Source organism: Rhagoletis pomonella, unplaced genomic scaffold, assembly GCF_013731165.1.
Source record: "Rhagoletis pomonella isolate Grant_MI unplaced genomic scaffold, Rhpom_1.0 Rhpom_scaffold_00002, whole genome shotgun sequence".
Classification (NCBI taxonomy): domain Eukaryota; kingdom Metazoa; phylum Arthropoda; class Insecta; order Diptera; family Tephritidae; genus Rhagoletis; species Rhagoletis pomonella.
The window spans coordinates 42,180,798-42,208,384 of NW_023458556.1; the positions used below are offsets into that span (position 1 = coordinate 42,180,798).

General features: G+C 36.5%; 3 protein-coding genes across 3 annotated transcripts in view; 2 read left to right on the forward strand and 1 right to left on the reverse strand.

The window, feature by feature from the left end:
* Nucleotides 1-5,321, forward strand: part of LOC118753318 (GATA zinc finger domain-containing protein 14) — a 64,873-nt gene extending 59,552 nt beyond the window's left edge. Inside the window, exon 3 of the mRNA XM_036488196.1 lies at nt 3,608-5,321. Coding sequence (XP_036344089.1) covers nt 3,608-5,298 — 1,691 coding nt within the window. The 3' untranslated portion in view covers nt 5,299-5,321. The remainder of the gene's footprint in view (nt 1-3,607) is intronic.
* Nucleotides 5,322-9,266: 3,945 nt separating this feature from the next.
* Nucleotides 9,267-11,045, reverse strand: LOC118753329. Its single transcript, XM_036488206.1, has 2 exons — nt 10,982-11,045; nt 9,267-10,093 (listed from the first exon to the last, which is right to left on the reverse strand). The coding sequence occupies exons 1-2, from the start codon at nt 11,043-11,045 to the stop codon at nt 9,312-9,314; spliced, it is 846 nt and encodes a 281-aa protein (XP_036344099.1). The 3' UTR covers nt 9,267-9,311.
* Nucleotides 11,046-19,841: 8,796 nt separating this feature from the next.
* Nucleotides 19,842-22,452, forward strand: LOC118753339 (probable serine/threonine-protein kinase kinX). Its single transcript, XM_036488217.1, has 2 exons — nt 19,842-19,986; nt 20,053-22,452. Exons 1-2 carry the CDS (start codon nt 19,842-19,844, stop codon nt 22,398-22,400), a joined length of 2,493 nt encoding a protein of 830 aa, XP_036344110.1. The 3' UTR covers nt 22,401-22,452.
* Nucleotides 22,453-27,587: the final 5,135 nt, after the last annotated feature.

The following is a 27,587-nucleotide window of genomic DNA, read 5'->3' on the forward strand; positions in this document are numbered from 1 at the left end:
GCAAAATCATTGTAAACTATTAATAAGATTTAAATGAAAAATGTGGGCGCAGGTAATTGACTTGAATTAATATGAAAATTATTATACATACAGACATATGTAGTATGTGGGTATATGAATGACCCAATCCCGATTTTTTACAAATTAATTACATCGATCGCTTGAATATTGAATGAAAGACTTATTGGTAATTAAATGTAATGAACTTGTTAGTGAATTATGTACATAAGTATTCTATTGCACGCGCTCCACGTTTTTCATTTTAAATCTCATAAATTGTTTATAATGGCTTTTGCTAATATTTTAAAATCAAAACTTATCGAGAAAAATTCGATGTGTCTATAAAACATTATTTTCTACTTTTTAGTCCATTTATTGAAAGATGGTATATTGAAAACTTTTTTATTTGATTTTTTTCGTCATGAGTTTTGATAAATTTCTTTTTTTACTAACATCAATTTATGAACACATTCATCAATAATAATTTAATTCGATTAATTCATTCAACGAGTATAAATAAAATTTTAAGAAGATTTTCTTAAGTGTATTGAAATCGTTCAAATGACAAGTAATTATCGTCTCCAAAGAAGAACTGTCGCTGAGAAGATGGCTGAATACGTATGTACATAGATACATTTACACCAAACATTATTTATTTATTGAGAAAATTGTTCGCGTCACTCATCTTTATTCCCCCTGCGAAAATCAATTCTAATTCTAGTTTAGTTAGCCCATTTGACCGTTTTTTTTTGTGGCTGTGCTGTGGCTTTTTGTGTTTTTTTTTTTTGATTACCTGTGGCTTCGCTGTTCGCTATTCGCACTTCAAATATGTACATCCACGCAAACGCCGCTCGACATTCATAATCCAAGCCTCAGCCGTGGTACTCGCAGGCCCAGCTGCGCGCAATAAACGAAATAACGAAAAATATTTCATATCCAAAATTTTTGAATTTTTTTGGCAAATACCAAAATAAATTTAGCCGGCGAAAAATAACCGTAAAATTTGGAACCGTTGTGGACAGAAATCAGATTACTAACATACTACATATAAACATACATAGATTGGTAGTGTTCCATCACACTCAGTGCTGCCAGGATGGCCGCCACTCGCCAATTGACTTTGGGCTGTGGATTCGTTGTGCTGTTGCTTGCTGTTTGTCAACCAAAGGGTAAATATTGTTTTTTTTTTATACAAATTTGTGTTGGGTGTATGACAGGTTGTTGCTGTTTTTGTTGTGTTATTGTTGTTGCTTGTGCTGCGCATTCGGTGTTGGAGAAAGTGTTGGCCAATGTGGTGAAGGCGTATGTAGATGTTTCTGACAGATGATAGAAATCTTATTTTTCTCGCTTGACATAGTTAGCGTGTTGCGCTATGAAATCTAATAAATATTTACTCGTATTTGCTATATTCATCAGAATTTTGATTCATTTTTTTTTAATTTTAACAGTTCATAAGTTTGTGCTTCGACAGATTAATAGAGCAGAAAGTTTGACTAGGGAACAACAGAATTTATACGTACTTATATTCTTTTAAACCAGCTATTTGGACATAAGACTCCGAAAAGGGGGAAGATTATCAATTCATCGGAGTATTTTTTGTTAAGTATATTACCGGATAACTTCGGACCACGTGAATCGGTTTCGATACCACAAGGGTGATAATAATTTGGTCTAATTCCGTTCATTGGATCATGAAAAAGTTAACGGTACTCCTAAATTCTATATGAGAACTGATCCGTTTTGTTTTTTTACTTAAAAATTACTTGTTTTATTGCTTCATTTTACCTACGAAGCGTATCTAGTGTATTTTTATTAATTTTTTAAAGTAATTAGCAAATCTTTGTTTCATAAAATTTTTACAGTTCAGTAGGTAAAGATTTCTGCGGTTTTCATACTCTTCTCAACATCAGTGAAACCCCTAGTTTGTGTGTACGTGACTAAAGACTTAAATTGTTCAAAATCAAGTGAAAGTATCATGCATTAAGAGCAATCTGCTGTCACCAAATCACCACGAAACGAAAAATTCCCCCAACATTGTAAGAGTACGCCCTAATGTGGTCGATAAAAAATTTTCGAAAAATAAATATAATTGTTCATGATTTGCTTTATTAGTTTCTGGCAACAAAAATTAGCATTTTCTTGCGAATTAAAAATTCTCCTAATAAAGAAATATCAGCAACTAATAAACAAAAAAATAAAGCAAAATTTTGCCGAATTTCTTTTGATAATTAGCATAATCAATAAACAAGTTGAAGCAAATCGGACTGGTTTAAAACGCGTGTTTGAATTGATATACAGATACATATAGCTGCGAACAAAATAATAGCAGCAAATTTCAAAATTATGCTGTTGGCAAATTTTGTTTATTTATTTATTATTAATAATTTTCATTTAATATATGGGTCGAATAACGCATGAACAAAAATTTTTGTTTATATAGAAAAATCAACAGTAATTTTTAGCTACGCGAAACTTGCACTTTTTTACACTTAAATTGAATGCTTACTCAAACGGATTTCTCTATATAAACAAAAATTTTTGTTCATGCGTTATTCGACCCATATATTAAATGAAAATTATTAACAATAACTAAATAAACATAAGTTGCCAACAGCATCATTTTGAATTTTGCTGCTATTATCTTGTTCGCAGCTGTACATGTATCAAGTATGTAGGCACAGGTTAATGGCACGCATAATCAAATGCGTTTTAGAAAAAGAATATATAAGAACATATTTATTATAAAAAAAAATTAGCAAAGTATGCATTAGGGCGGGTCGAAAATTTAATTTTTCTCCAATCCTTTGGTAATAGTGAAAATATTAATCGTTTAATTTAATTCCAAGAGTTGCGCTTCGACCCCCAAGTGACATAAAGCACACAGGTTAAATAAGACAGCAAAAAGGTTTGTTGGATATTATTAGATAATGAATCTGTAAAGCAAACGACAAAGTCAAATATCATCTCTGGCAGCCCTTTAATTTATGGTTACTCTCAAATTGTAATTGTTCTGTTGATAATTGCACAAACAAAAGATGTAAAGAACAGCATTCATATTTCTGGGCTTTGTTTAGGTCGCTGGTTCCAAATATACTAATAAGTTTTTCATATTAGCTATACTTTGCTAATTTGGAATCAATTTCCATCCCGTGGGAAAATTTCACATATGCAAATAAATATGGAAAAACTGAACCGGCAAAAATTCCACAACACTAATTAGTTTACTTATTAAATTTTATGCTTGCAATACAAAAATTGCTCTTAAATGCAGTTCACAGGATTTTTTTCCAAAATTTTTATTCTTTTTAAATAATTTTATTTTAGTCTGAACGCCTTTTTGAATTTAATGTTATTCTATAATTTTGGATTTTTTTCAAAAAATTAAAATTTTTACATTTATTTTATTTCATCATTCACTCGTTTTTATTTTTTATCTTTTATTTATTTAAAAATTTGTGTAATTTTATACATGGTAACACATCAAATAGTACTTTGTCTCACCAACAACAATTGCACTCAGCACAACACAGATTACTGTCTTATCGATTTTCTTCCACTTTGCACCAGTCACTAAGTTGTATACACGTTGTTATAATCGTTTTTACAGCAACGGATGCACAGTTCTTCTATCCTCAGCAACAGTTCTTCAATCCCCAGCAACGGTTCGTTCAGCAACCGCGTCGCTTTGCCCGCCAAGGCTCCGTTTCGCGCGCCAACAGCAACGCTTTTGAAAGAGAATTCGATCTAGGTCCAATCGGTCTTGAGGAGGGTGTGACCAATTCACGCGCTGTCACCCGACAAAATGGCGGCCAACGTAACGGTGGTGTAACTAGCGTAGCCCAGAGCAATGCCATCAATCGCGAACTGAATCTGGGCGGACTAGACATCGGCAGCACACTCACACGCACCCAGACACGCACCAATGGCGCCGTATCACGCGGCGTTGCTCAAGAATTTAATGTCGGTAACCTGGAATTTGGTGGCTCATTGTCGCGCGATAATCTACGCAGAGGTTTTGGTTTGGCACGTGACCCCAACGGTGGAACTGATTTGAATTTGGGTCCGCTAAGCTTGAACTTAGATCGCCTTTCTCCACAGAATAATCAAGCGGCTTCAACTCAAGCGCAAGTGAATGCACAGGGCCAAGGTGCACGTGCACGTGCGAATAGCGACTCAAACCAGCAATCTCGCCAGTTCGGTGGCTTGCGCATCACCGATACATCTTCACGTTCAAACGCCTTCGGTCGCGTCAGAAATGGACAAACTTCAGCTAATACTGACGGTTTTGTTGGTGGTGCTAACACCATTGCCAATTCATTTGGTTTCCCCTTCTTACGTAGACGCCGTGGCGTTAATCGTCGCACGGCAACTGGAGTCACACAACAGCGTTCCGCGCGGCCCAAACGACGCGCACAGTTTATTCCCTTTGGTTATCCAAACCAGGGTTTCCAGCAGCAGCAGCGGCGCCCACCTTATCCCCAACCAGGTGGCTTCTTTTTTCCCAGTGACAGCAATGCCCAGTCTCAAGGCGTAGCCGAAAACAAAGGAGATCGCTTTGATCAGCAAGCCGGCTCCAACTCGCACTCAAATCAACACGTAACCAAAGACGGCGCCTCGCAAGACAATGGTGCCTCTGGTATTAGCTCAAATATAGCCAAAGATGGCTCGAGTGGTCAGGTGAGCTCTGCTAATGCAAATAATCAAAATATGCAAACTAAGGACGGCAGTTCCAGTTCCAATGACGCGCAAAGTCAGTCACTCAACTTTGATTCCAACCAGCAGCAGGCATCATCGGCCAACGCTGGTACGACACACACTCGCAACAAAGATGGCGAAAACATTAGTTCGCATGGCAACTCACAGTCAACGAACAACAATCAATTTGGCTCATCGAGTAACACAGCCAACACCAAAACGAATGTTGTGCGTAATGGTAATTCAGAAAGCGTAACTGCCGATTCAAACAGTCAGTCTATCTTCCAGGGCGCCAACGGTCAGAATGCTGGCGCTTCCACGAACTCCAATGTAAATTCACAACGTGGACCCGATGGTTCAGTGAGCAACTCTGCGTCCAGTAGTGCTTCGGCTAGTAGCCAAGGTGGTGGTAATGCGAATGCATCAGCTTCCTCCTCGGCTGGTAGTGCTGGCAATAATGCGTTTACCAATGCAAACGCCAATGCTGGTGGTTTCAATAATAACTTTGCTGGATTCGGTGGTTTTGGTGGTTTTAACAGTTTCGGCGGTTTTGCTGGTAGGCCGCAAAATAACAGAGGTGCCCAAGGTGGATGGTTCCGATGAAACAGGAATGTAAGAAACTGACAAAAGAGAGTTTGTTTCAATTATGCTGAAATGTTATTAGATTATGAATAAACTAATTTATATATATGTATGTATGTTAATGTTTTATGTTGTTGCATATAAAGTTGTGATTGTTATTTATACAGCTGCACTGTGTTTTGTGTATCAAATGCACATTTATCACCTATTAAATTTTCAAGGGTTTCCGGGGTGACTGTGATTTTCATTTTTCGTTTTAAAAATATTGAGCCGAATTTCGTAGTTACTAAAGATGCAGACTTGTCGAAATAGCCATAAAATATACAAAAACATCCCTTATAATACTTCCTCTTTTTAACGCAGTCTAATAAAAAATTATGCTTTGTGTGCCCATCCAGAAAAAATTATTTCCAGAAGACTTGAGTATGACTTAAATTACCGTCAGTACCTAAACGTACTACTACATTTTCGGCAATGGACCATCATAGGAGGACGGTAATCCTCTGCCATGAAATGTCCACCGTCTTCCCCAAAGAGTAAAAAATACTATTCAAAAGCAAAACAATCCACTTTCATTTTTTTAAACCGACTTAAAAAAGGAGGAATGTTATCACTTCATGTATTATTTCATTTTATTTTTTCTATGTATGTTACCGGATAACTTTGCACGACGCGAACCGTTTTTTTGTCGGTAAGGTCGTACCTCAAGGACGGTTCCACGCTAATTTGGTTTAGTTCCGATCAGTGGATCGTGAAGAGATTAACGGTACTCATAAATTTGTTTATGAGCATTGAATTCGGTTGCATTTTTTGCTTAAAAATTACTCGTTTATTTCTTCTCTTTCATTGTTTGGGTATGAAGTTAATAAATTACTTTCCAAAATAGAAGATTCCAATAGGCATAAACTGCAGTTAAGGCTTGGTGGAAATCAACTATTACATATTACCCGAAAGAACAATTTCTGCCCTTTACCTTTATAAAGACATTTTTGTTGCCTGAAATAGAACCACGTGATGTCGGCAACATTTGGTTTCAGCAAGTTATCGTGTGATACCACCGCTCTGAATTTTTTTTATTTAGGGTTACTTGAATCCAAAATTCTTCGTTGATAGTGGCTTTCAGAAAATTTTGGAATCCTTCGCACGTTGATCTTTTTGAAATATTTTCGACATGTACCTTGGCCAAAACTTGATTAATGTTGATTCTGAGGTGCTCCAGAGTTTGAAGTTTATTCGCATAAATGCGGCCATTCGAGTAGCCTCATAAAAAGTTCAGCGGTGCCTAGTCGGATGGTCGCGGTGGCCAAGAGACAACGCCTCTATGCCATAATGTACCAATTTCTGAGAACGACGAGCAATCGACAAATTCGTTTCTTCGGGCACACTACAATTTAAAATCCCATAGTCTGTATGTTTAGTTCTGCACATAAAATAAGTTGGGTAATTTCTTATTGAATTTGGTAACATCTTTTGGTGGTTTTTGGTAAAAAAAAAATAAAAAAATTCCCTGTGGCAACTCTTTGTGGCACTTGAGAAAAATTGAATTGGCCAACCTGTTGCCCACTTACAGGCGCTTCACAGGTGAAACCATCCACAGCACTGCACTTTAAATTGTAGAGCGCTTTTAGGCGGAGTATAAAACTTTTGTACATTTCCGCTTTTACAGAAATGGAACGCCATTGGCCCTACATTTACAATAAAACACAGGTGCCAAGAGAACAATGGCAAAGCCAAAGCAATGCACGAATACAAACATATCAGCAGCAGCAACAACCACAAGCAATGCCCCAAACGCCCTACACCCCGCAACAATTGCAGCAAATGCGACGACAACAAGAAATGTTGGCCGCAGAAGTCACCGACTTACGAAAACCAATCTACTATAATAACAATGACTACAACAACATTCCACCGCCGCAGCAACAACCACAGCAAAACCAAGTGCCCACACAATTCACCAGCAGACAGCCAATCTTCCACAACTACAACACTTACAACGGTCACAGAGTGGCGCAGACTCAAGTACAGCAACAAGCAAAGCCACCGCTTGGCTCTACATATCCCTATGGCAGTGGAAATACATTTATCTATCGGCCAGCGCCACCGCCTTCATCGACGCAGGTAAACAATACGAATACGGAGCAATTCGAGCTGGTCGATCCATCGCAACGTAGCGCACGCACTTTCGGTTTCATCAGTGACTTGTTTGCGCCATCATGCGTCAATCCCTGTACCATCGACGCCTACAATCAGAATCGTTGTTGCATTGTGATGGTTAACCCTCCGCCACCAGTTTGCTGCCAGTATGCACCTCCTGCTGCACCGCCACCAATCGCGCCGCTACCACCTCAGCTGGCGCCGGTGTTGCCACCCAGACCGCCAATTAACTGCTGCAATACCTGCAGATATGGTTTTTATGGCCCGCCGCCCTGCTACTATTATGGCCAGGGAGGTATTGGTGGTTTGTTTGGCGGAGGCGGTATATTTGGTAGTAGGCCAGGCGGCTTGTATATCGGTGGGGGTGTGGGTAATTTAGGTTATGGTGGCTTAGGTTTTGGCTCATCGTATTTTGGTTAGCTCATTTTGACATTTTTAGTTAAGTTATTAAGTCATTTGTGTAGATTCTGTGTAAAATAAAATATTTGATTAAAAAAGAAAAATTAATAAAATAATCTTAATCTTCCAATTAAATTAAATCGAAACAAATATATTTTCTCTTTAAAACAATAAAACTTAGATATAAAAAAAATTACACAAATAAAATTAAAAAATTGTATTCAACAATTTTATTGTTGTGAGGCCGTTTCTAATAAAGAATTGTGTGGAAATAAAAAATAAAATAAAAAAATAAGAACAAAAAATAAGAAACAGCGCGAGCATGCTCAAGTACTTTCAGTCAAAAGAACTTTTCATCACGAAAGTTAGCAAGGAAGCCTTTCTTGTAAGAAATCTGTGTTTTAATTACGGATTAGGAAGTTAAGCCCGAAAATTAGTATAATCTCTACATATGTCAACGTTCTTTTAGCTAGATTTGCCCTATTAGTCTATCGTGATAACCCTCAGGAAGATCGCAATAATAATCTTAAGTTCACACTACCCAATATATAGGCTTCTAAGAATTTATCCAAAAACCGGGAGGTATGTATGTATATCAATTTAGTATCACGTTACCATTGTTATCGAAGTATAACTTTTTTCTTCGTCAATCAATTATGAAATTTTTTTGTAATTAATGAAATCAATTTATGTGAATTTTTGATTTTCCAACAAACCATCTCGCATCCGCACTTTTATCGCTGCTACCTTTGACCTAAATTCTAAAAATTTCAGACACTTTGTCTGCGTAGTGAACTCAGTGCAGAAAACAAAAACAAACGTATTAGTGCTTTGACAGAGATTCTAACTATAGCACCTACTCATCTTTTTCAAGTAATTTTACCACCCACTTTTTGGAAAAGACACGCTAACACAGTTATAAAATCGCGTACAAGGACGAATATGTGCATAGAGTCCTTATCGCCAAGTTGCTGCCAAGCGTCAGCCAAGGCCATCAAGCAATGGAAAAACACTGCGAATTCATGAAATGCATAAGCAAACTATGCGATATCAGCGTTTAAGCGCCATTGTTCCGCGCTCAAATTGAACAGATTACAGGGACAGCTGCAGCAACATTAAGATAGGAAAAAATGCAAAAAAAAATAGCAAGAAACAAAAGGTTGCAAAACTAAGTAGAGAGTAAAGAAAATAGTTGCGAACAGAAGCGAAAGGCAGCAAGCATTTGTGAAAGCTGTGGCATGGCGCTGCTGATAAGACATGTCCTACCGGAGACACATTAAGTGGTTTAAGGCGAGCAAGTTGAAATGTCTGCTTCAGTGGGAAAACGTTAAAAAGTAAAACACTCCAAAAATATTTATGTACAAAACATTTTTCTTCTGTTAACTTTATTCCTTACAATTTCTTTTTATTTTTCAGTCTAAGTAGTCATCTAGCATATAGTATATATATACATACATGTATGTACATATGTACACCTCTTAGGCATGGTAGCGACGTTCGATATGCCTCACACGTTGGAGTCCACCTTTGCGCACTCCACGCACTGCTTGCGGCGTATCCTTGGCCGCATAGAGGAACAAAGGAATCTCCTCAACTCCGGTTTGTATTTGAGATGTTCGCACAACGCTTGGTCGTATCACGTCATCGGCTGCCAAACGACGCACCGACTGTACGTCCGCTGTCGCTATCTTAGTCCTATCGACGGACGCATTGTCCAATAATTGATCCACATCATCCTCTTTTACATTCAATGGCTCATCTTCTGTGTTAGGCTGTTCATTGACCACTGCAAGTGGTTTATCTTCCACATCGGCTTCAGCTTCACCCTCTTCAGCTTGATTTAGCAGGGATTCAATGCTCTCCAAATTGGCCAGACCGCTCAAATCGAGTTGTTGATGCAATGCGCTAGGTATGGCAATGGCTTGGACGTCGCGATGTCCGGAGATGCCGTTTGGTGTTGGAATAAATTGTACATCGGCGGGTATTTCGGATGCGGGGTAGACAGGCACTAATTCGGCTTCGTTTTCATCACTTGATCTAAGTAAAATCAAGGAAATAGGCACAATCGTTTTGAACTTCAACAACACCAATTTCTTAAGAGCCAAAGTGGCGCCGGGGAAGACACGCGCCTGTTTAGGTGAAAGTGCCTGCTCTGTATTTGGGTGTGGTCGGCGACCAGCTACACTGGCGTAAACGGGCAAAACGTTTTCCTCGTCGTCAACTTGCACATTGCGATTGCGGCTACGTGGCGCATGGCGAGCTGTGGAGGGGAAAACAAAATAAACCAATAAAAGCACCAATAAGGAAAACAAAATATTTACATATGTATGTACAGTGACGAACAAAAGTATTGGCACAGTGAATTTTTCGCAATATATGCAAAATTGTTTACTCTTTTTTCTTTGCGATATTTTTTTTGTAAAAATATGGTTCATACTCCACCAAAAAACATAAAAATCAAATCTCCAAACTTTGTGCAAATTACAAAATTTTCGCTTACAGGGTTTGAAAAATTTAATTTTTTTAATCGCATAAATTCTGCAAAATTTTTACCAGCTTTAACTCAGCGCGTTTATGAATTTATTTGAATAACCTTCAATAATACATACGTCAAATTTTTTTTTCAAGTAAAAATTTCAACTAGCCTGTGTGATTAAAAAATAAGTTTTTTCAAACTTTGGTAGCGACTTAAATTTTTTTTTTAATTTTTTAATTTTCGAGGATATCTTTTTTTTGTACAATGAACAAAAAAAGGGATGCGCCATACAAAATTTAGCTGTTGATATTTTAAGGACAACACTAATGAATATGCTTAACTTGAGTAGGCTCTTAGCAGGCTTCAAAGCATTTTTATCTTTGGTCATTAAAGTTGCGGTTTGCCCAACCATATATTTCATAAGCTTGAGCTGTCTTAAATATAAAAAAAGTGCTGCCACTGAGAAGATAGGTTTTCGGACTGATCAACTTAAGGCGGGAAGTATTGCGGATAAATATCTGAGCTTCATCCTAATAAGAGTAATAATAGTTTACTCTTTCTCTACGATTTTCAATTATGTTTAGTCCAATAACAAACATTTTGTTTGGATCACCCCGTATATGCATTTATGCTTCCCAATTTATTGTACATATATGTATATTTTGAACTCACCTTGCGCAAGACAGGCCAACGCCAACACGAGAAATGTAACACTCAACACTGATTTGGAAAACATTTTATTACCTTAAGAAATTAGTTATTTCTAGCTAAATTACTGCGAACCGGGAAGCCGCTATTTGTTATGTTTCTTCTTTAAGGCGCTGCTACTAAATGCTTGAGGACACAAATACCGATAGACTTTTTATATGGACAAAATAGAATCGAAGTAGAGAAAAGAACAAAAAATAAATGTGTGTCTTTAGCGGCACGGAGTTGGTTGTAAGCGCGATTAAATGCAAATTAACATTTAGAAAAATTCCCTAAAATAAATAGATATAATAAAATATAGAGAAAATCGAAAAAATTATCAGAGCTGACAAGAGGAAAGCATTTATTAACATAATAGACAATCCGAAATGACTTTGTCTCGCCAGTTGCTCTGCATGCTTAATTTTTGCACGTAGACAGATGTATGAGAAGAAAGCATACACATTGCGAATTTCTGAGAAATAAATAATAATTAGATTTTAATAGGGTGTAGCATATTTAATAAATATGAGAATACAAAAGTGTGCTAATTTTTATATAAGCAGCTGCGCTGATTTATGTGGCAGTTTAATCAACGATAAACTTACAAATGATAATGATACTTACATTCAGGGTTGCCACTTTGGTAAATTGTTACGAAAGTTGGTAGAAATAATTTGTGTTGGTAAAAACATATATTTTTTCTAATTTTGGTTGACTTTTGTCGAACTTTTCGTTCCGCCTTATTTTTTGTAGTTATCTTCATATTATAAATTTTTTTGCACACTTTTTATATACTTACATACATAGGTATAAATGTGTACCGATATAAGGCGAACTTATCGTGCTCCATTCAAACCTCATATTACTGAAATCCCGAGGAGCTTTTGATTGCCTAAATATTTTAATTAATTATTTAAATAAAAAGAAAAAAACTGGCAGTTATGTAATTACGTACTATGATTGTTCACAAAAAAAAAAATAAATCAACGCTTTTTTTATCAATGGAAATTCTTTAATAAAAAAAAACACAAAAGACTGGCGGCAAAAAATTAAAAAAGAAATCAACGGGATTTTTTAGTTGCACATTGTTTGATATACTCAAATATTGTTGGCTATAAAACTCCATACCATAAATTGTTCTAAAAATTCAGAGTAAAAAATTCTAAATTCAAACGAAAATTTTTTGAATTTTGCCCACTATGGTTTTCATTAAAATAACTATAAAAAAGTTATTGGTAGATATTTTCCAGATTTGGTCGATTTTTTTCAAGTGGATGGTAAGTACTTTTTTTCGTCAGTGGCAGCCCTGCTTACATTAATCATTATGTTGCGAATAGAATAAAAACCCCGTACAGCGGGCAATGAAGTGCCTTTAATAACAGAGAATGGCAGTATTTATGTAGTAAATTTTTTGGACGTTGTCTAAAGTCGTTGACCAAGTTAACTTATTAAGGGACAAGACGGTCGTCTGAACAAATTACACTCGTGTGGCTAGTGATTGAGATGCCATGCTGAAGAAATCAACAAAATAAGCAAATATTCTCCGTTAGCTGCAGACAGCTCCAGCTTTGGCGACAGCGCAACAGAAATATAAAAAAAGCGTATTAATTGCTAGATTGTTCCCACTAACTATGTGAAAAGTTGCGAAGTAATTTGAACACGGGCGATTTGCATTTAGGTCAAGAATTAACTTATGTAGATATGTTTTAAAATATATGCACCCATAAAATTTGTGAACCATAGGAGAAAATGAGAAAAATAAAGGGGTATCTAATAAAATTTCAGCGCTGAAAAATAAAAAAATGAGTGACCCAAAACTGTAAAAATCTTGAATTAATTATGAGACTTAGACATTCATATTTCAACTGTCATGTGCTAATACTTACATACTTGTTTATTGTATCCAAAGAGAATGTATATTTACAGTAGAATCTCACCAAATTATAAAACTGCGTTGCTTACTGAAGCAAATAAGCCAAATCAACACTAAAAAAAACTTTAATGAGTTAATGATCATTCAAGTCCAGGACAATGACAAAACGCTTTTTAAGTAGCACGTTTTTCCTTCAAAAATTCATAGTTCGCAATTCTTTGCAGTAAACAAGCTTAATCGATAGAAAAATGTAAACTAAAGCGAACTGTGTCCAAATTTTTAAAAATCCTATCAAACATGTCGAGAATCTCAGTGCATTTTTTGAGATTTAAATAAAATGGTTTTGGAATTCGAAGCCACCATCAAAAAATATAGGTATCTCTATATTAAACTATTTTTCATTAAATCCACACGCAATCCACAATTATTCAGTAGAACGATTGCTTATTTCCATTAAAAAATCAAATTAATTAATTTGCCAAAGATTTTAATAGTATGCTCAGATATCTATCTATATATATAATACGCGAAGGGATTTGAATAACTCAGTGAGATGGAAGACCAGTATGTTTCCATGTATTCATAAAAAAAATATTTATTGGTTCCAAAATGGTGGGTAGGCACTGTGGCCAATGGTTAGCTGTAGGAACAATGTTCGGAGGATGCATCAGACTAGGCCAAGCATACTTTGAACTGCCATCAAATTATAACTTAAGAAAGTTTTATTACATGGCAGTTGAGAAGTGCATGTTCGAAAATTGCATTGATTTAATGAAGGAAATTTTTGCAAATGCAGAAGTACATAGCATCATTTAGGAGCCCGGTGTTAGCAGTCGCGCCTAAACAGGATTTTTGGTCCACGTCATCAGATCTGCACCGTTTGTTCGATTTTCAAAAATGCGGTGTCAAATTAAATGCCTCGGGCCCGTAGATATCCAATAGGGCTTTACTTTTTCAAAAAGAGTTGCCACCTTTTAAAAAATTTAGTTCAAAATATTTAAAAAGTTAAATAAATTATTACAAAATGGATATCAATCGAATTGGTTTTAAAAAGATTTTTTTCTTAACTTCAGTGTACGAGGAGTGCCACCTGTTTACAAAATTAAATTCAATTTCATTTAAGGAAATTAGTTAATAGAAATAAATACCCCTTGAAGACTTTAAGAAGGTAAAAGTTTTTAAATATTTTGAAGAGGGTTGCTACCTGTTTGAAAAGGCGAATTCAATTAACTTATACACAACGAAATATGTATTTAAATTTGTAAAACAAAAGAGTGTCAAGAAATCTTTTAACACTAAGAGTATTTTTGAGATGTTTTAAAAGGGTTGCCACCCATTTAAAAAGTTAAATTCAAATTCTTTAGTAAGGTAAATGCATTATTAAAATATTGGTGTCAATCGCAACGGGTTCGACAAGACTCTGTTCCTGAACTCTATTTGGAGCATTGCCACATGTTCAAACAATAAATTTTAGTCAAATAAAGTGCAAGTGTGTAGTTGCTAAAAATTCCAAGGGAGGTGTGGCATCAGTTCTTTTATTATTTAAAACTATTAGTAAATTGCATACATACATGCCATTAGTAAATTTAAATGCTTCGAAAGGTATGTAGTATGAGACTTTTGGCTTCCATGGGAGGTCCTACGCCCTTTTCTCTTAACTCGCACTTTTATCTGTCACCACGAATACTTCTCGAGATATCCTGCATGAAAATCCAGAGATATGCACTTTGGAAAATTTTGTGTATGTGGGAGGTGCAACGCCCTATTTTCCAGCAAAGCCCATTTTTCTCCATGAGTATGGAAATGATTTCACAATTCTTCAAGAGATATGGAAATTATAATTTGTTTGGAAGGTACCACGCCTCATCGATCTATAGAAAATATTTTTAACCTATGGCTATCCTTGAAACAACTGCAGTAAGTGTGACAAATTTTGATTTAATCGGTCAAGCGGTTCAGGACGCAACTGCGGACACATCGCACCCCATCTTCAAAAGAGGCATAACTCAAAAATCAGATCCGAAAATATAACTGCTTGTGGATGGTACAGATTCAACGCAATTAATACAGAAACAGGTATATCAGTAGTTTTATAGTGAAGAAAAAAAATATTTGCATTAATTAGAGGTAAATCATACGAATCGATTTATGTAAAAAAATCTACTTAATTTTTTTTTTAGTGTGCCCCTTTTGAAGTTTGTGCGCGATATGTACAAGCATAATTTGTGTTTTAAGTGTATCTATAGATACATGCATCTTAACAAAGATTCATTCTCTAATAAACTGAAGTACTAAGTGCCAAATTTGATTTATTTTTTCTACAGGAAAAAATGTACGCAGTCATATAAATTTTCATAAGGTAGTTGCCAACGATTTTCATTACATTTCCGGCCATATATTAGCTTTTGCTGATATTAAGGCAACAATGGAAAGTTAAAGAAGATTAATTAGTAATAAAACTGCCAAAACGCGATTCCCAAATGATAGACCGTGGAAGGTATGTACATATGTACATTTTCGCGATGTCGATGATGGTTGTGTGCTTGCTAAACAGTATTCAATACTAACACTCAATTTTAATAGCGTCTTTTACAATACCAAATACGTATGTATTCATTAAATTTTAGCGGCATACTAGATACAACTTTCTATATAACTATGCATATTAAGTGGTTAGTTTATATACTTAGAAATTTCATTTGATTTCTAAAGAAGTTGAAAGCAGTTGAAAAGTGAATAGTACATATAAGGAATATCGAATAGGAGAAATTGCGGTCGAAAATAAGGTTAAAAATTTTCTGAATTCACCTTTGACTTAAAAGTTATCTATAAATGCCCAAAGGGATGTGCCTATCAATACCCGAAAACTTCTTGTGTGGGGCTTGGCGATACTCTCTCTTTCCATGTTTTTTGTTTTTAATTTACTTTCAAAACTGTGTTGGAAGACCCGTTCTGGTTGAAGTTAATGGGTTAAAATTTTCTATGGAAAAATTTTTGGAGTGGCATCATCGGATGTTATCTCTTTCTGGCGAGACCTAAGGCTCCTAAGGCTAATTGCTCACGATTACCAGAGTGCGCGAATGGTGGCGCAAAATTGAGTATGGTCGAGCAACTGTAACAGCATAGCCGGAAAGACAGTTGCCTCCAACTAAAAATAAAATACCTAGCTGTTGTTGTTGTAGCGGCTGCTAAGCCTCCCTCGGGTCGGCTCATCCATCAACGTTGTAGTCTGTTTCAGCTAAGGGGAGGCGCAGGAAGTGCGCGACTTCAACGGGCTATGTCAATAGCGACAGGGGCGTTAGCTGGGTGGTGTTGTGGGGGCATGCGAACAGGTGCCGTGAGTCATGTGGCGACTCTCCGCATGACGGGCATGCTCAATATAGCCAGTGTTACCAGTTAAACCTTTTTTAAGGTTACCTCTAGCTTTTAATCTTATTTCCTAGCCTCGCCATTTTGGGTCTAGTTTTTAAGCTTTTGTCTAGCCTTTTCTGATTTTTGAAAGAGCCTTTTTACCCTGGACGCCAAAACGGGACACATGGTGTTTTTGACGTAGAATACGTCTTACGTTTCGATATGAAGGCTATGCTCAAATGTTGTAGTTGTCATTTTTAAAGCTTCACGAAAATGCTTATTGCACCATAACTAATGAAGCGATTTCAAAGAAAAGTGTGGCGTTTCAAAGATAAAATTCAAAACCTATCGACAGATTAATTCTTGTAAGTAACCAATTCGGTTTCTGTCGTACAAACAACAGTAAATATTGGCTTATTTTGAGTTAAGTTCTGGGCCATTAAAGTGCTTTACTTTTTTAAAGTGCAAATTTCTAGATTTAAATGATTTTTAAAGAATTTTTTTTTGATAATGGTGTTGTTCATTTTCTTCCATATAAAATATGCTCGGCAATTTCGTTTGTATGGGAGAAAATGCCTAGCACCATCAGCAAAAAAAATATTAAACTACATAAGTAAATTTAATGAGCTACAAAACTGCATACCCAGAATTTTTCTAAAAATTCGAAATAAAATGTTTAAAATTTTCGGGTGCAAATGTTAAAGTTTGTTGAATTTTCATAACTTTTTTACGAAGTTTGAAATGTGGAGCTGGTTAGGTAAAGTTCTAGACTTTTATAAAAAAATATAAATATTAAATAAACAAACGAAAAATAGCCAAAACTAGTCAAAATGTCACTTGACTTTATCAGCTGACCACAAGTGTGTATGTATGAGTTCAGAATGAAAGTACTAAAACACTTTTAACTTATAAATGGTTAAATCTTAGTACAACAATTGTTTTTCGGATAGAAGTGAAAGAATTCAAGAAATTAGTTAAATGAAAAACCATTTCAAGAACTTTGCAAACTAGTTTTTAGATTTCTTGGTTTGCCATTCAGTAGCGCAATTTAAATTATAAGGAGTAATGCCGAATTTTCACTAGGCATTGAAATGACAAAAAATTGGTGTAATTTAAAAATGCCGTCTTAAAATGAACTTAATGACTATTTTTTGAACGTAATGAACGATAATTTTTTAATGCCCAACTTTGTCATTACAATTTTTGCCATTTAATGCCTTGTGGAAATCGAGCATAAGAAAGATGCGAATTAAAACACAATTGCTTATCTCACTTTTAAATATTCTGTGCTCTTTAAAAAGAATGGAAAAATGTTGTCATGCTTTTGAAATAACTACTCTGCTTTATATAAATTCATGTGACGTATAAAAGAATTCTTTACATTCTTTAAAAACTATTTTTTTTTTAATATTCATTACATAATGCAGAGGCAGAAATTTAGACAAAACACAAAAATTACAGTCTGACCATCTGAAGAAAAATGAAATATACTAAAATGGGCGCAAAACATAACCGAAACGATGTAAACAAGATAGCGAACATAGAAAGAAGTGCTCCAAAAGTTGAGCCATGATGATGCTAGCAACATCAACATAAGCGACGAAATGTGACGATGCACAGTGGTCTGAAATGGGCAAAAAGTTGGAGTTTTGAAATATCTGCAAATAAGCACCAAACTAAGTTTCAGTTATCAATTCTGAAACTTAATTTGATACTAAGTTGGGTTTGATACTTAGATTAAGTACTCCGTTATCACTTGGTAATTTGGTTTGGAGATAACCGGTTTCGACGTTGTGCCGTTTTGGGTGTAGTACAAAGAGCTAAAAACAAACAAATACAAAATTACTAAAACTTAAAGTTCAGTGTATACGCTTCCTTTCCTTTCTTATTCAAACGAGTTATTTCTACTGTTTAAGCCTTGAGGTTTTAAAAAATTTGTATAAATATTATTCAGCTCTCAAGCGAAAAAAAATCATTGAGAAACGCTCAAGGAATGAAAAGAATTTATTTTGTGAAAATTTCTTATACCAGTTTGCGGCTCCCCCCCAAAAAAATGCTCGTATGCGTGTAAATTTTTTTCTTTACGAAAATTTGGAGAAACGGCAAAGTACTTTTTGAAGCGACAGAAAAATATAAAAATATTTCTTGAGGCTTTGGTTGAGAGCTGGATACTTAGCTTCAGTACTATAATTCCTTCCTGAGTAAAAAATTTAACAATTGAACCCGGTAACCACTAAGGCAGTTCTAGGGAAAGTGCTAATTAGAAGATATTTTATGTCCCTATTATGAGATCCCTGACCCTGGAGGCTCATTCTACTTTTAGTGCATAATGAATGCTAGAAGTGCCTTAGAAGTCCACTGCACACATATATTAAGACAGGCCACTCCGGTTTATAGGGGAACGCAGCCGGTAACGTCCGGTTAAATACCCAGCGCACAGCTCTGCTTTGTAGCGAACGGTAACCACAGAGTCTGGCTTGCGCGTTACCGCTCTCGAATACTTACTGCGTTCTGAGTTTAACCATTCTGCGCCTAAAAGTCTCAAAGAAGAGAAACTGAGACAACACAAAGTAGTTTCATTTCACGAGAACAAATGCTGAACCTTCTCTCCCTAGTTTGTCGGCGACCTGGTGTCCTTCAATACTGCAGTTCCCAGGTACCCAGTATTGTACCTCACCAATTCTTAGATTGGAGTCATCCTATTAGAAAATAAAGCGACTTTTACACCATTTTCAGGCTTATTCTGGTGGAGGTTTGCGTATTTAGCATCTGTGTAGGAAAAATTGCTAGACATCTGCCAATTGTAATGGAAATGGAATAGCCATAAAAACTCCCACCTGCTTTGTCTTTTATACCTGGCCCATCGGTGCATCATGTGATTTCTGTTGGAATTTCCTTCCAAAACAGATTTCTTTACAATAGTTTCAGAAGTCCGGCATCTATTATACCAGGGCTTTGTTCCCAAAATATTTGTCTGATTCTTGTTCTTATAAAGAGTACCGCCAGTATTCGCATTTCAAAATCCTTCGGGGCTGCTGATGCTTTAAAAGATATATTGGGCGTGAGTCCCGAGCCGCGATTGAACAATTTTTACTGATACCGCAAACGAGAGCAAAGCCAAGCTTCTTAGTTTATTTGAACGTTGAATGGGACTTTGTCTTAATATTTGTTTGACCACTAAACTACGAACGCATAAGCAAAAATTGGGCAGACCACATGCCTGACAAAAACTATTACTACTTTTTGTCGCAGTTTATATAGCGATTTCCCACTGTGCGACGCACTTAGCAGAGCAGCAAAGAAGGTTAACTCTGAAGCGGCAAATACACATAATAGCACACACAACAACAACACTATTGAACGTCACATAAAAAGCTCATGTTGATGCGAGCGTTCGCCCAGTTGGCGTAAAGTTGCGATTGTAAAAAGAAGTGTCTGGCGTGACAAGGGGTTAATTGTTAATTGATTAATAAGTTTTTTTTTTTTTAAGAAAACGCAGCTTATTCGTTATTAACTTAGTAACATAACTCAGAGATAAATTACAGTTTTTATTGGTTTGTGTGATAGTCCACCAAATCGGAGGATAACGTCACCTGCTTCAGCAGCAAGCAAAATAACATGGGCTCCAAATATTTACTTTTCGCCCTTGTGGCTTTGGTGCTTACATCTAGCAGCACCTTTGCAGCCGATGCTGATAATGCTGATATGGAACATCGTATGGAGGATTCGACTGAGTCGCCCGTTGCTGACTTAGCGGTTTTAGGTGAGTAGCTAATGTTCGTAATTAAATCGTTTCTGGTGCCAATTAGTATCACCGTTTTTTGTCTAGACTCCCAAATGAAAACCTCAACTGAGCGGCCAACTACTGCAACTATTAAAGCGCAAGCTGCGGCAGCTACGAAAAGTGAGCAGCCACAAAATGCTCAGCCCCATACAGTCGCCGACTTTATCATACACCCTCTGATCGCTTTTAAACCGCGTTCTCCCGAAGAGGGTTTGGCTGGCAAACAAGCTGGCGATTCGTCCACCACAACAACGCCTTCCCCCTGGACACTATTCGGTTTTAATGCCGGCCAGGGTTTGGGATCAACCGTCTCATCATCGGTCTCATCATTGGCCGGCTCTGTCAGTGGCTGGTTGACCGATCGTATCCAATTGCCTGGTTTGGTGGACTCGCCCATACGTGATTCAAGCACGACCAGCACGACCACTACAACAACAACAACACAACGTCCAGATATTGTTGTACGTGTGCAGCACAAGGGTTCAACACGTCGTCCACTCATATCGATCACCAACGAAAATCGTCCACATCGCTTCTATAGCAATAATAATAATAATTTAAATGTCCAATACGATGATGAACTAGACGACGATTTGGATGACCCACTCGAAGAAGAGGAAGAGATTATTAAAAATAAGAACAGGCGTAGAAATAATAAGAACAATAATAACAGACGCAGGCCAAACCGTGAAGAGGAAGAAATTGACGATGATGAAGACGAAGAAGAAGAAGATATTCGCCCTGTACGGCGCCCACAACAGAATCGACCACAACGTCGCCGTCGTCCCATTGTCGAAGATGACATCTCCGAAGAAGAAGTAGAAGATAACGATGACGGTCCCCAGTCCGACGAATTTGTTGATGATGAAGACGAAGAAGTTATTGAAGATGATGAAGAAGATGAAAATGTGGAAAATGATGAAAACGACGAGGAAGAAGAACCTGTGCCTCAGAACGTGAATACTCGCCGCCGTCCGGTACAGTACAATGGTAACAACCGCCCGCGTCAGCAACCACAACGCCGTCGCCTTATCGTAGGCAGTCAGCGCCAGCAACCCAGTAGCGTTATTCGGCGTATAACAAAACCCATCGAAAGTGAAGACGACGAAGACGATGGCGCCGATGAGCACTTCTATTACAGCAGCCGCCCCTCTACAAAACGCTCTCAGAATGATGCCACCCTTTTTCGGCGTGGACAGGACAACGTAATTAAACAGATACGTCAATTAACGGGCGGCCATACACCCGCTGAGATTGGCGCACTATTAAGCACATCTCCGGCGCAGACGGGCAGTAAACAGAATCGACGACGGACGACACTTTTTGTTAATCGCAATGGGCAAACCTACTACTTGGCGCCTGAACTTCTAAACAACGAACTTCCACAAGTGCATCAACTCAAGGAAGGAGCCACAAAGTTTCCACAACCCCCCTTGACGGTGCCGCTCAAGCGCAAGAATGCTCCTACCCAGTATATCACAATTCCTTGGTCGCAATTAGGTATCACACAACCCAATAACCTTCATTCTGTTGTCGAAGGCGTGCAGAGTCAGCCACTCATCTTGAATATTCCAGCCAGCGCCATTCAAGCTATGCAGAATCAAAGCTCAAAACGTAAGAAGCAACCCGCCATCACTTCTGAAGCTGTGCCGCTTTTGGCCGAGGCTTCGATTATGGACGTCTTTAAGCCACCGAAAATTCCACACGATCGCCATTCCATGGATGCGTCAGTTCAAAAACCCGCCACCGGAGGCATGCCTGTAATTATTGCATCAAAGAAGAAGAAAAATAAGCCAGCTAGCAGCAGCAATGCAGCCACAACTGCTACGAACCTACCACAGCGCATACGCCCAGGAACGGTTGTCGAAAAATCGCCTGCCACCGCAGACGTGCAGCCGGAAGCTGCTGAAGAAATGTCCGCCCAAGAAGCGGTACACAATGGGGACAACGAATACATCCTTGTGGGTGAAGATAATGAGCCCAGTCTGACGCAGCAGGTGCAGCCCGTATATGGTGAGGCGCGTTATGTCTACGGTGCTAATGGCTCACCCTACTTTGAGGTGCTGAAAAATGGGCGAGTTGCACAACTGCGTAGAAGCGGACGTGAGCTCGAGGTGCCAGCAGCTGGTGAGCCGAACTTAGACCAGTTGCAGCCGGTGAGTGGCGAACAATTCATACCTGTAAAAGTTATCAGCGAGCCAGAAGAGTCGGCGCCTGCAAAGGACTTGCAGGTCGCAGTGGAAGCGCAACCACAAAAAATTGAAACAAAAGTGGGACAGGCGGAAGCAGTGCAAACAGAAGTAGAACAGAAGGCGTTAGAAGGCGCTGATGTGCCGGTAAAGGTGACGGTGGAGGAGAATAAGACCGGCGAAGGGGCGGTGGCGACTGCGTAACGGGATGGGCAGACGAAAGACTAAATTAAGTGGGCAGTTTCTTAATTTTAAGTTATGCATAGAGATTATAATTTATTAAAAATAAATTAAAAAATAAACGAAATAAAAACAAATTAAAGTTTTAAATTCAAATTTCCGGTTTTTTTTACATATGTATTTCCGGGGTGGTTAGTTTTAGTTGGGCAAAAGAGAAAGCACGATTCTATGCAAGTAAGTTGTTTGCACTCAAAACTGAAAACTTTCTCTGATTAATATTCCTTTGGTTCATTTAAGTAAATTTTGCGAATAAAATTTCTCCTAGCCATATTAGATGACTTTTCTTCACACTTTTTTAAGCGTTGCAGAAAAGAATTTATCAATCAACTAAAAGATGCATAGTATTTGATTTAAGTGTGAATATAAAAATAAAATGAATGAATATCAAAATAAAATATCTGTTTTTTTTTTAATCCTGTTTTATTTCCCTACTGACCTCATTAGAGTTCAATGCTACCAAAGACCGCCAAAAATGCTGGTACATATTTGTACATATGTGTGTATGTGCACCCAAAATCTTTCAGTGAAATACATTTTTTTTTTTTCAGTGTCGTTTATTTTTGTTGCCTCTTTTGGCAACGGGGTTTTTCACTAATCTGACCATCTGCGGTCACACCAAATTATGTGTCTTCCAACGCAGCATGAAGCTGAATAATTAATTCGCTTGAATTCATCAGTCAGTAATGCCCAAAAGCTAAGTCTAATCATCACTTAAACGCGCTTTCTAGCGGCGCCCATTCAGTGTTTGTTGTTGTTGTTTTTATCTAATCGTTGTTGAGATTTTGCATAAATACGAATATTTCTCTAATTTTGCATGGGTTAACACAGTTCAAGTGGTTACTTCAGGCTAAGAAGTTTTGTTTCGTATACGACACGCTTTGGCTGAACCTGTTCAATATGAAAATAAGCTTCGAAATGCCGTTAGTTTTTGTTAAAAAGCAACAGCTATTTAGAGCGGCTGCGTGTGGATTCGATGGTGAAATTTCTAAATTAATTTATATGTAGATTAGCAAAATAGAAATCATAATGAGCATGACTAGTTAAATTTTCAGAGGTTCCTCACACATATGTAGAAGCATGCCAGTGATATTTACGTATATATGTATATATATATTTATGTCCATCCTTTTTGGTTTTGATTAATGGCAGAAACAAGTTTGGATTTAGATATTAAATTTCTGTAAGATATGAAGAGATGTGGGTCATTCTACTCAATTTCTATGTTATCGTTCACTAACTTTTGTTTATAACTTTATTTTTTATATAAAACACACCATTATACATAAATCCACATTTTAAATTTTTAACAAAAAATATTAAAATTCAACAAAATTTCAAACTTTTAAATCAATATTTTCCGAAAAATTGCTGATTTACAGGTTTATAGCTCTTCAAACTTTAGTACAAAGGAGTGCTTGCTTAGACTATATAACTCAAGGCCGACTCCTTGTGAATGCCGTTGAAAGCCTGTCGTTATGCAGTTGGGTCCAGGGGTGGTTAAATGAACCTCCGCAGCTTCGTTCGCTGCCTTCTTCTAGTCCCCGGCGACCACACAAGCGCTGCATAGTTTAGGACCGGCCGGACAATTGGTAAAAAGGGTTGCCGAAGATTTCGTAGGGGAGAGGGTTAGGCTCCTTGCGGTAAAGAAGCCCGGAGAAAGCCCGGAGGCAATCGAGACTCCCTCTGGTGGCTGAGGGAACTTCGATATGTAAAAATTAAACAGCAACGAGGAAAGGACAACATCCTGTGGGACCCCCTGTTTAATTTTCTTTAGTTTGCTGGTTTTTTTCTTTGAAAACGACTGACGAATATCGACCACTCAGATAATTCGCCGACCATCGTTTAAGTCCCTATGGTGGAATTTCAACAACTGGACGATACTAGTATCATTTAATGGTGTATTAGAGCAGAGCAGAAATTTAAAACGTATGTGGTCTGGTCAAAGGCAACATTTATATCTTCCAAATGTCAGATCTTTGGCCGACCAAATTCTTCATGAACTTCCCTTACTTATGGTTTCAAAGACCACGTTTGTTTGTGTAGCCGCACACACCGTTTCACTTGTCATTGTTGATGGACGGGAAAGGCACCTGCAACAGTCATGAGGCCGTGAGAGCGGAAATAGCCTAACCCAATGTTTTTTTTTCACTTACCTACTTTAAATAGACTCCTTAATTTTATGTAAAGTAAAAAGCTACATAGCGTACCATCAATAAAGGAATAAGCGACATTTTTATTAGAATTTAACACATTTAAACCTTTTTTAAGAGGTTAACTACAAAAAAAAACAAAAAAAAAATTTTGGGATAGGCCACTTCTGTTCTCATGGCCTCATTTGTTGCTTACATTTTTGTTAAAAATTTCACCGAGCTTCTGCTTGGTGTACGCCTTAATATTTTGTATACAAATTTAGATGATCTTTTATGGAATGGCAAAAGTAGGTAATCCGGAATGTTTGTAATTTCCCACCGAGTGTTGACCGATTTAGAAAATACTTACTTTCTTTTCTCACCTCTAAGTTGAGATACATTTAAGGTACGAATAATTTATTAAGTTAGAGTGTAGATATCTTAATTTTTATAGACTTAACCCATTTTCCCTCTAATTTATTAACTTATAAATCTGTGGTTGACGCCTTTAAATTGAAATATTTTCGTTTAAATTTGAAAAGTAAAAAGAGTTTGCCAATTTTTGGAATTATCGAGTGCCCATGAATGAATTCCGTGAATTTATTTTAGTTAGTCTTACGTCTAAATATGTGCATAAGCATATGAAATTTATTTGTGCATAGGTACGTATGTGTTTCCAAGAATATAATTATATACATATATAGCATAGCAAATGAGTAGACAAACTGACAAAAGTAGTTCGATGAACTTTCAACTATTTATGCATTCTTACATACATACATACCTACACATATAAGACCCAAATAATCAATATTTATTGGCATGAACTTCTTAACGGGTTAAACGGTAATAAGTGACATGATTAAATCCTAATAGAATGTATTTACATAAACAAATATACATATATGCTCATATGAAAATATCTGCCTTTGCAGAAGGGAACCTCTATAGGAAAAAATCATATTTGATATTCGGCTTCAGAAAAGAGAACTATGTATACAGAGCCCGATGAAATAAGCCACTAAACCTTTTTTCAAGAAGGCAGTTTGTTAAAAGGGGAAAATCATTTTATTTGATTAACAATTACAAATAGTAATATATATTGGGTATTTAGTAATAATAAAATCTTTTGGATTTCAAAAGTCATATTTTTCTCACCCCAAAATGTATATAAGTATAGAATATTCCTATATGAATCGAGCTTTCTTTGAAGGTATTTTCAAAAAAAATTGAGAAATGTTACTAGTCGAGCCGGCAAAATTTTGTTGGTTTAATAGGCGACAAACGTTTTTAATAAAATACATATAATAATAAATCATAATAAATCCAGCCGAATACTTCCCCGAAAACTGCATATTTTTTTCTTTTAAGCATAAATTGACTACATATCTTCTTTCGATAAGCTAGCTCAGAATAGATTGACGGTTAACTATAGCTACTATATAATTGTCAAAATTTTTGTAAGCTCAAGGTCCAGTATCAAATCTAACTTTAAGGCTTTTTTTATCCTTTTCCATTATTTAGTTGATATTCCGACTTCATTCTAAATTAAATATAGAAACTTTTCGTTATGCCTAGTAAAATTCTACATAGACTATATACATATGTATCTAAATTTTCCTTTAGGGTCTGTTATTGGCTCTGTTAATATGCACTCATACATATGAGCTTTCCTTAACTTTTTATCTACCTGTGCGACAGAATACCGTTACTAACATTCTTGCATATAAAATTAATAGAAAATACGAATTTAAATTTCGCTAGTAAATAATAAAGAAGTGATTTCTAAAGAGAAACTAACTTTCGTTGCCGTGCCAATCAGTAGCTACATATACATATAAAATTGTAACCTTTAGCATTTACACACTCATACACGTACATACGTATTTCAGTGTAATAGAAACTATTTCAGACATTTTTTAACACGAACATCTGCGCCTTGGCACGAATTCTACCTCCAGCGCCTTTATTTAAGCAGGAAGCTGAGATGAAACGTAAAAAAAATATTAATGATTGCTAGCAAAAAAAAAAAAAAAATAATAATAAATGAGATAACCAAATTGGTTGACTAGAGCGAGAGTTTGGTGGGAATATAAATTGAAGTTGCTTTCCAATACGTTTTCTGTATAAAGGTTTATACAATTTTTGCAGATCAATGACTTCATTTGGCGTTGTTTGTTGCTCTTTTATTAGACTGAAATTTTCTATTTACTTTTTAAATGAATTTTTCTATCCTTAGTATAAGTGTTTGGCCTGAGGGCATGCCACTTTCTTCTCACTCATTATTGTGTGGTTTTCATTGACATCCTCCAGTAGCAGAAATTTGTTCAGAACTTTCAGTTAACTATCAACTGAGAGCTTTTGAAATTCTTGCAAGTAATACTTACAATGTCCCAAAAGTCTGGATGTTGTTCAAAAAGGTGCATGCTAATACACATACATATCTGTGGATATTTATGTATGTACATACATTAGTGTGCATCACTCTTCATACAAAAAAAAAATATATATGTACTTTTTTTCTATAGGAAATATAAAAAACTATTATATTGAAATAGTTCCGCCAAAATACTCTCTATATTTAAATGGGTCCATCTCACGTAAATCTTAGGGCCGGTTTTTCAATGTCTGTTTAACACAAATCGGAGGTAGAAGCTCTGGTTAAGTACAATGACTGCTTTATCGATCACATGTGATATGCATGATATCGAAATCGAACCGGCCCTTAATATTTTTTTTTTGTTTTTGGCGGAAACACTATATACATATATTAGGAATGTTAATCCCGGGATTCCGGGCAAATAATCTCGGGATTTTCGGGATTTATAATTTGCACTGATGGCAATAATATAACTTCCTTTTCTTAACCAGTATTGGCTATATTTCTTTTTTTAATTTCATAATTAATATTTTATAATAAATGTTTGATTATACTACATATAACACCATGCGATAGTAAATTTTACACACCAAAATCAATATATATTCGCGAAACCATGGGCCAAATATGTATAGTAAAATT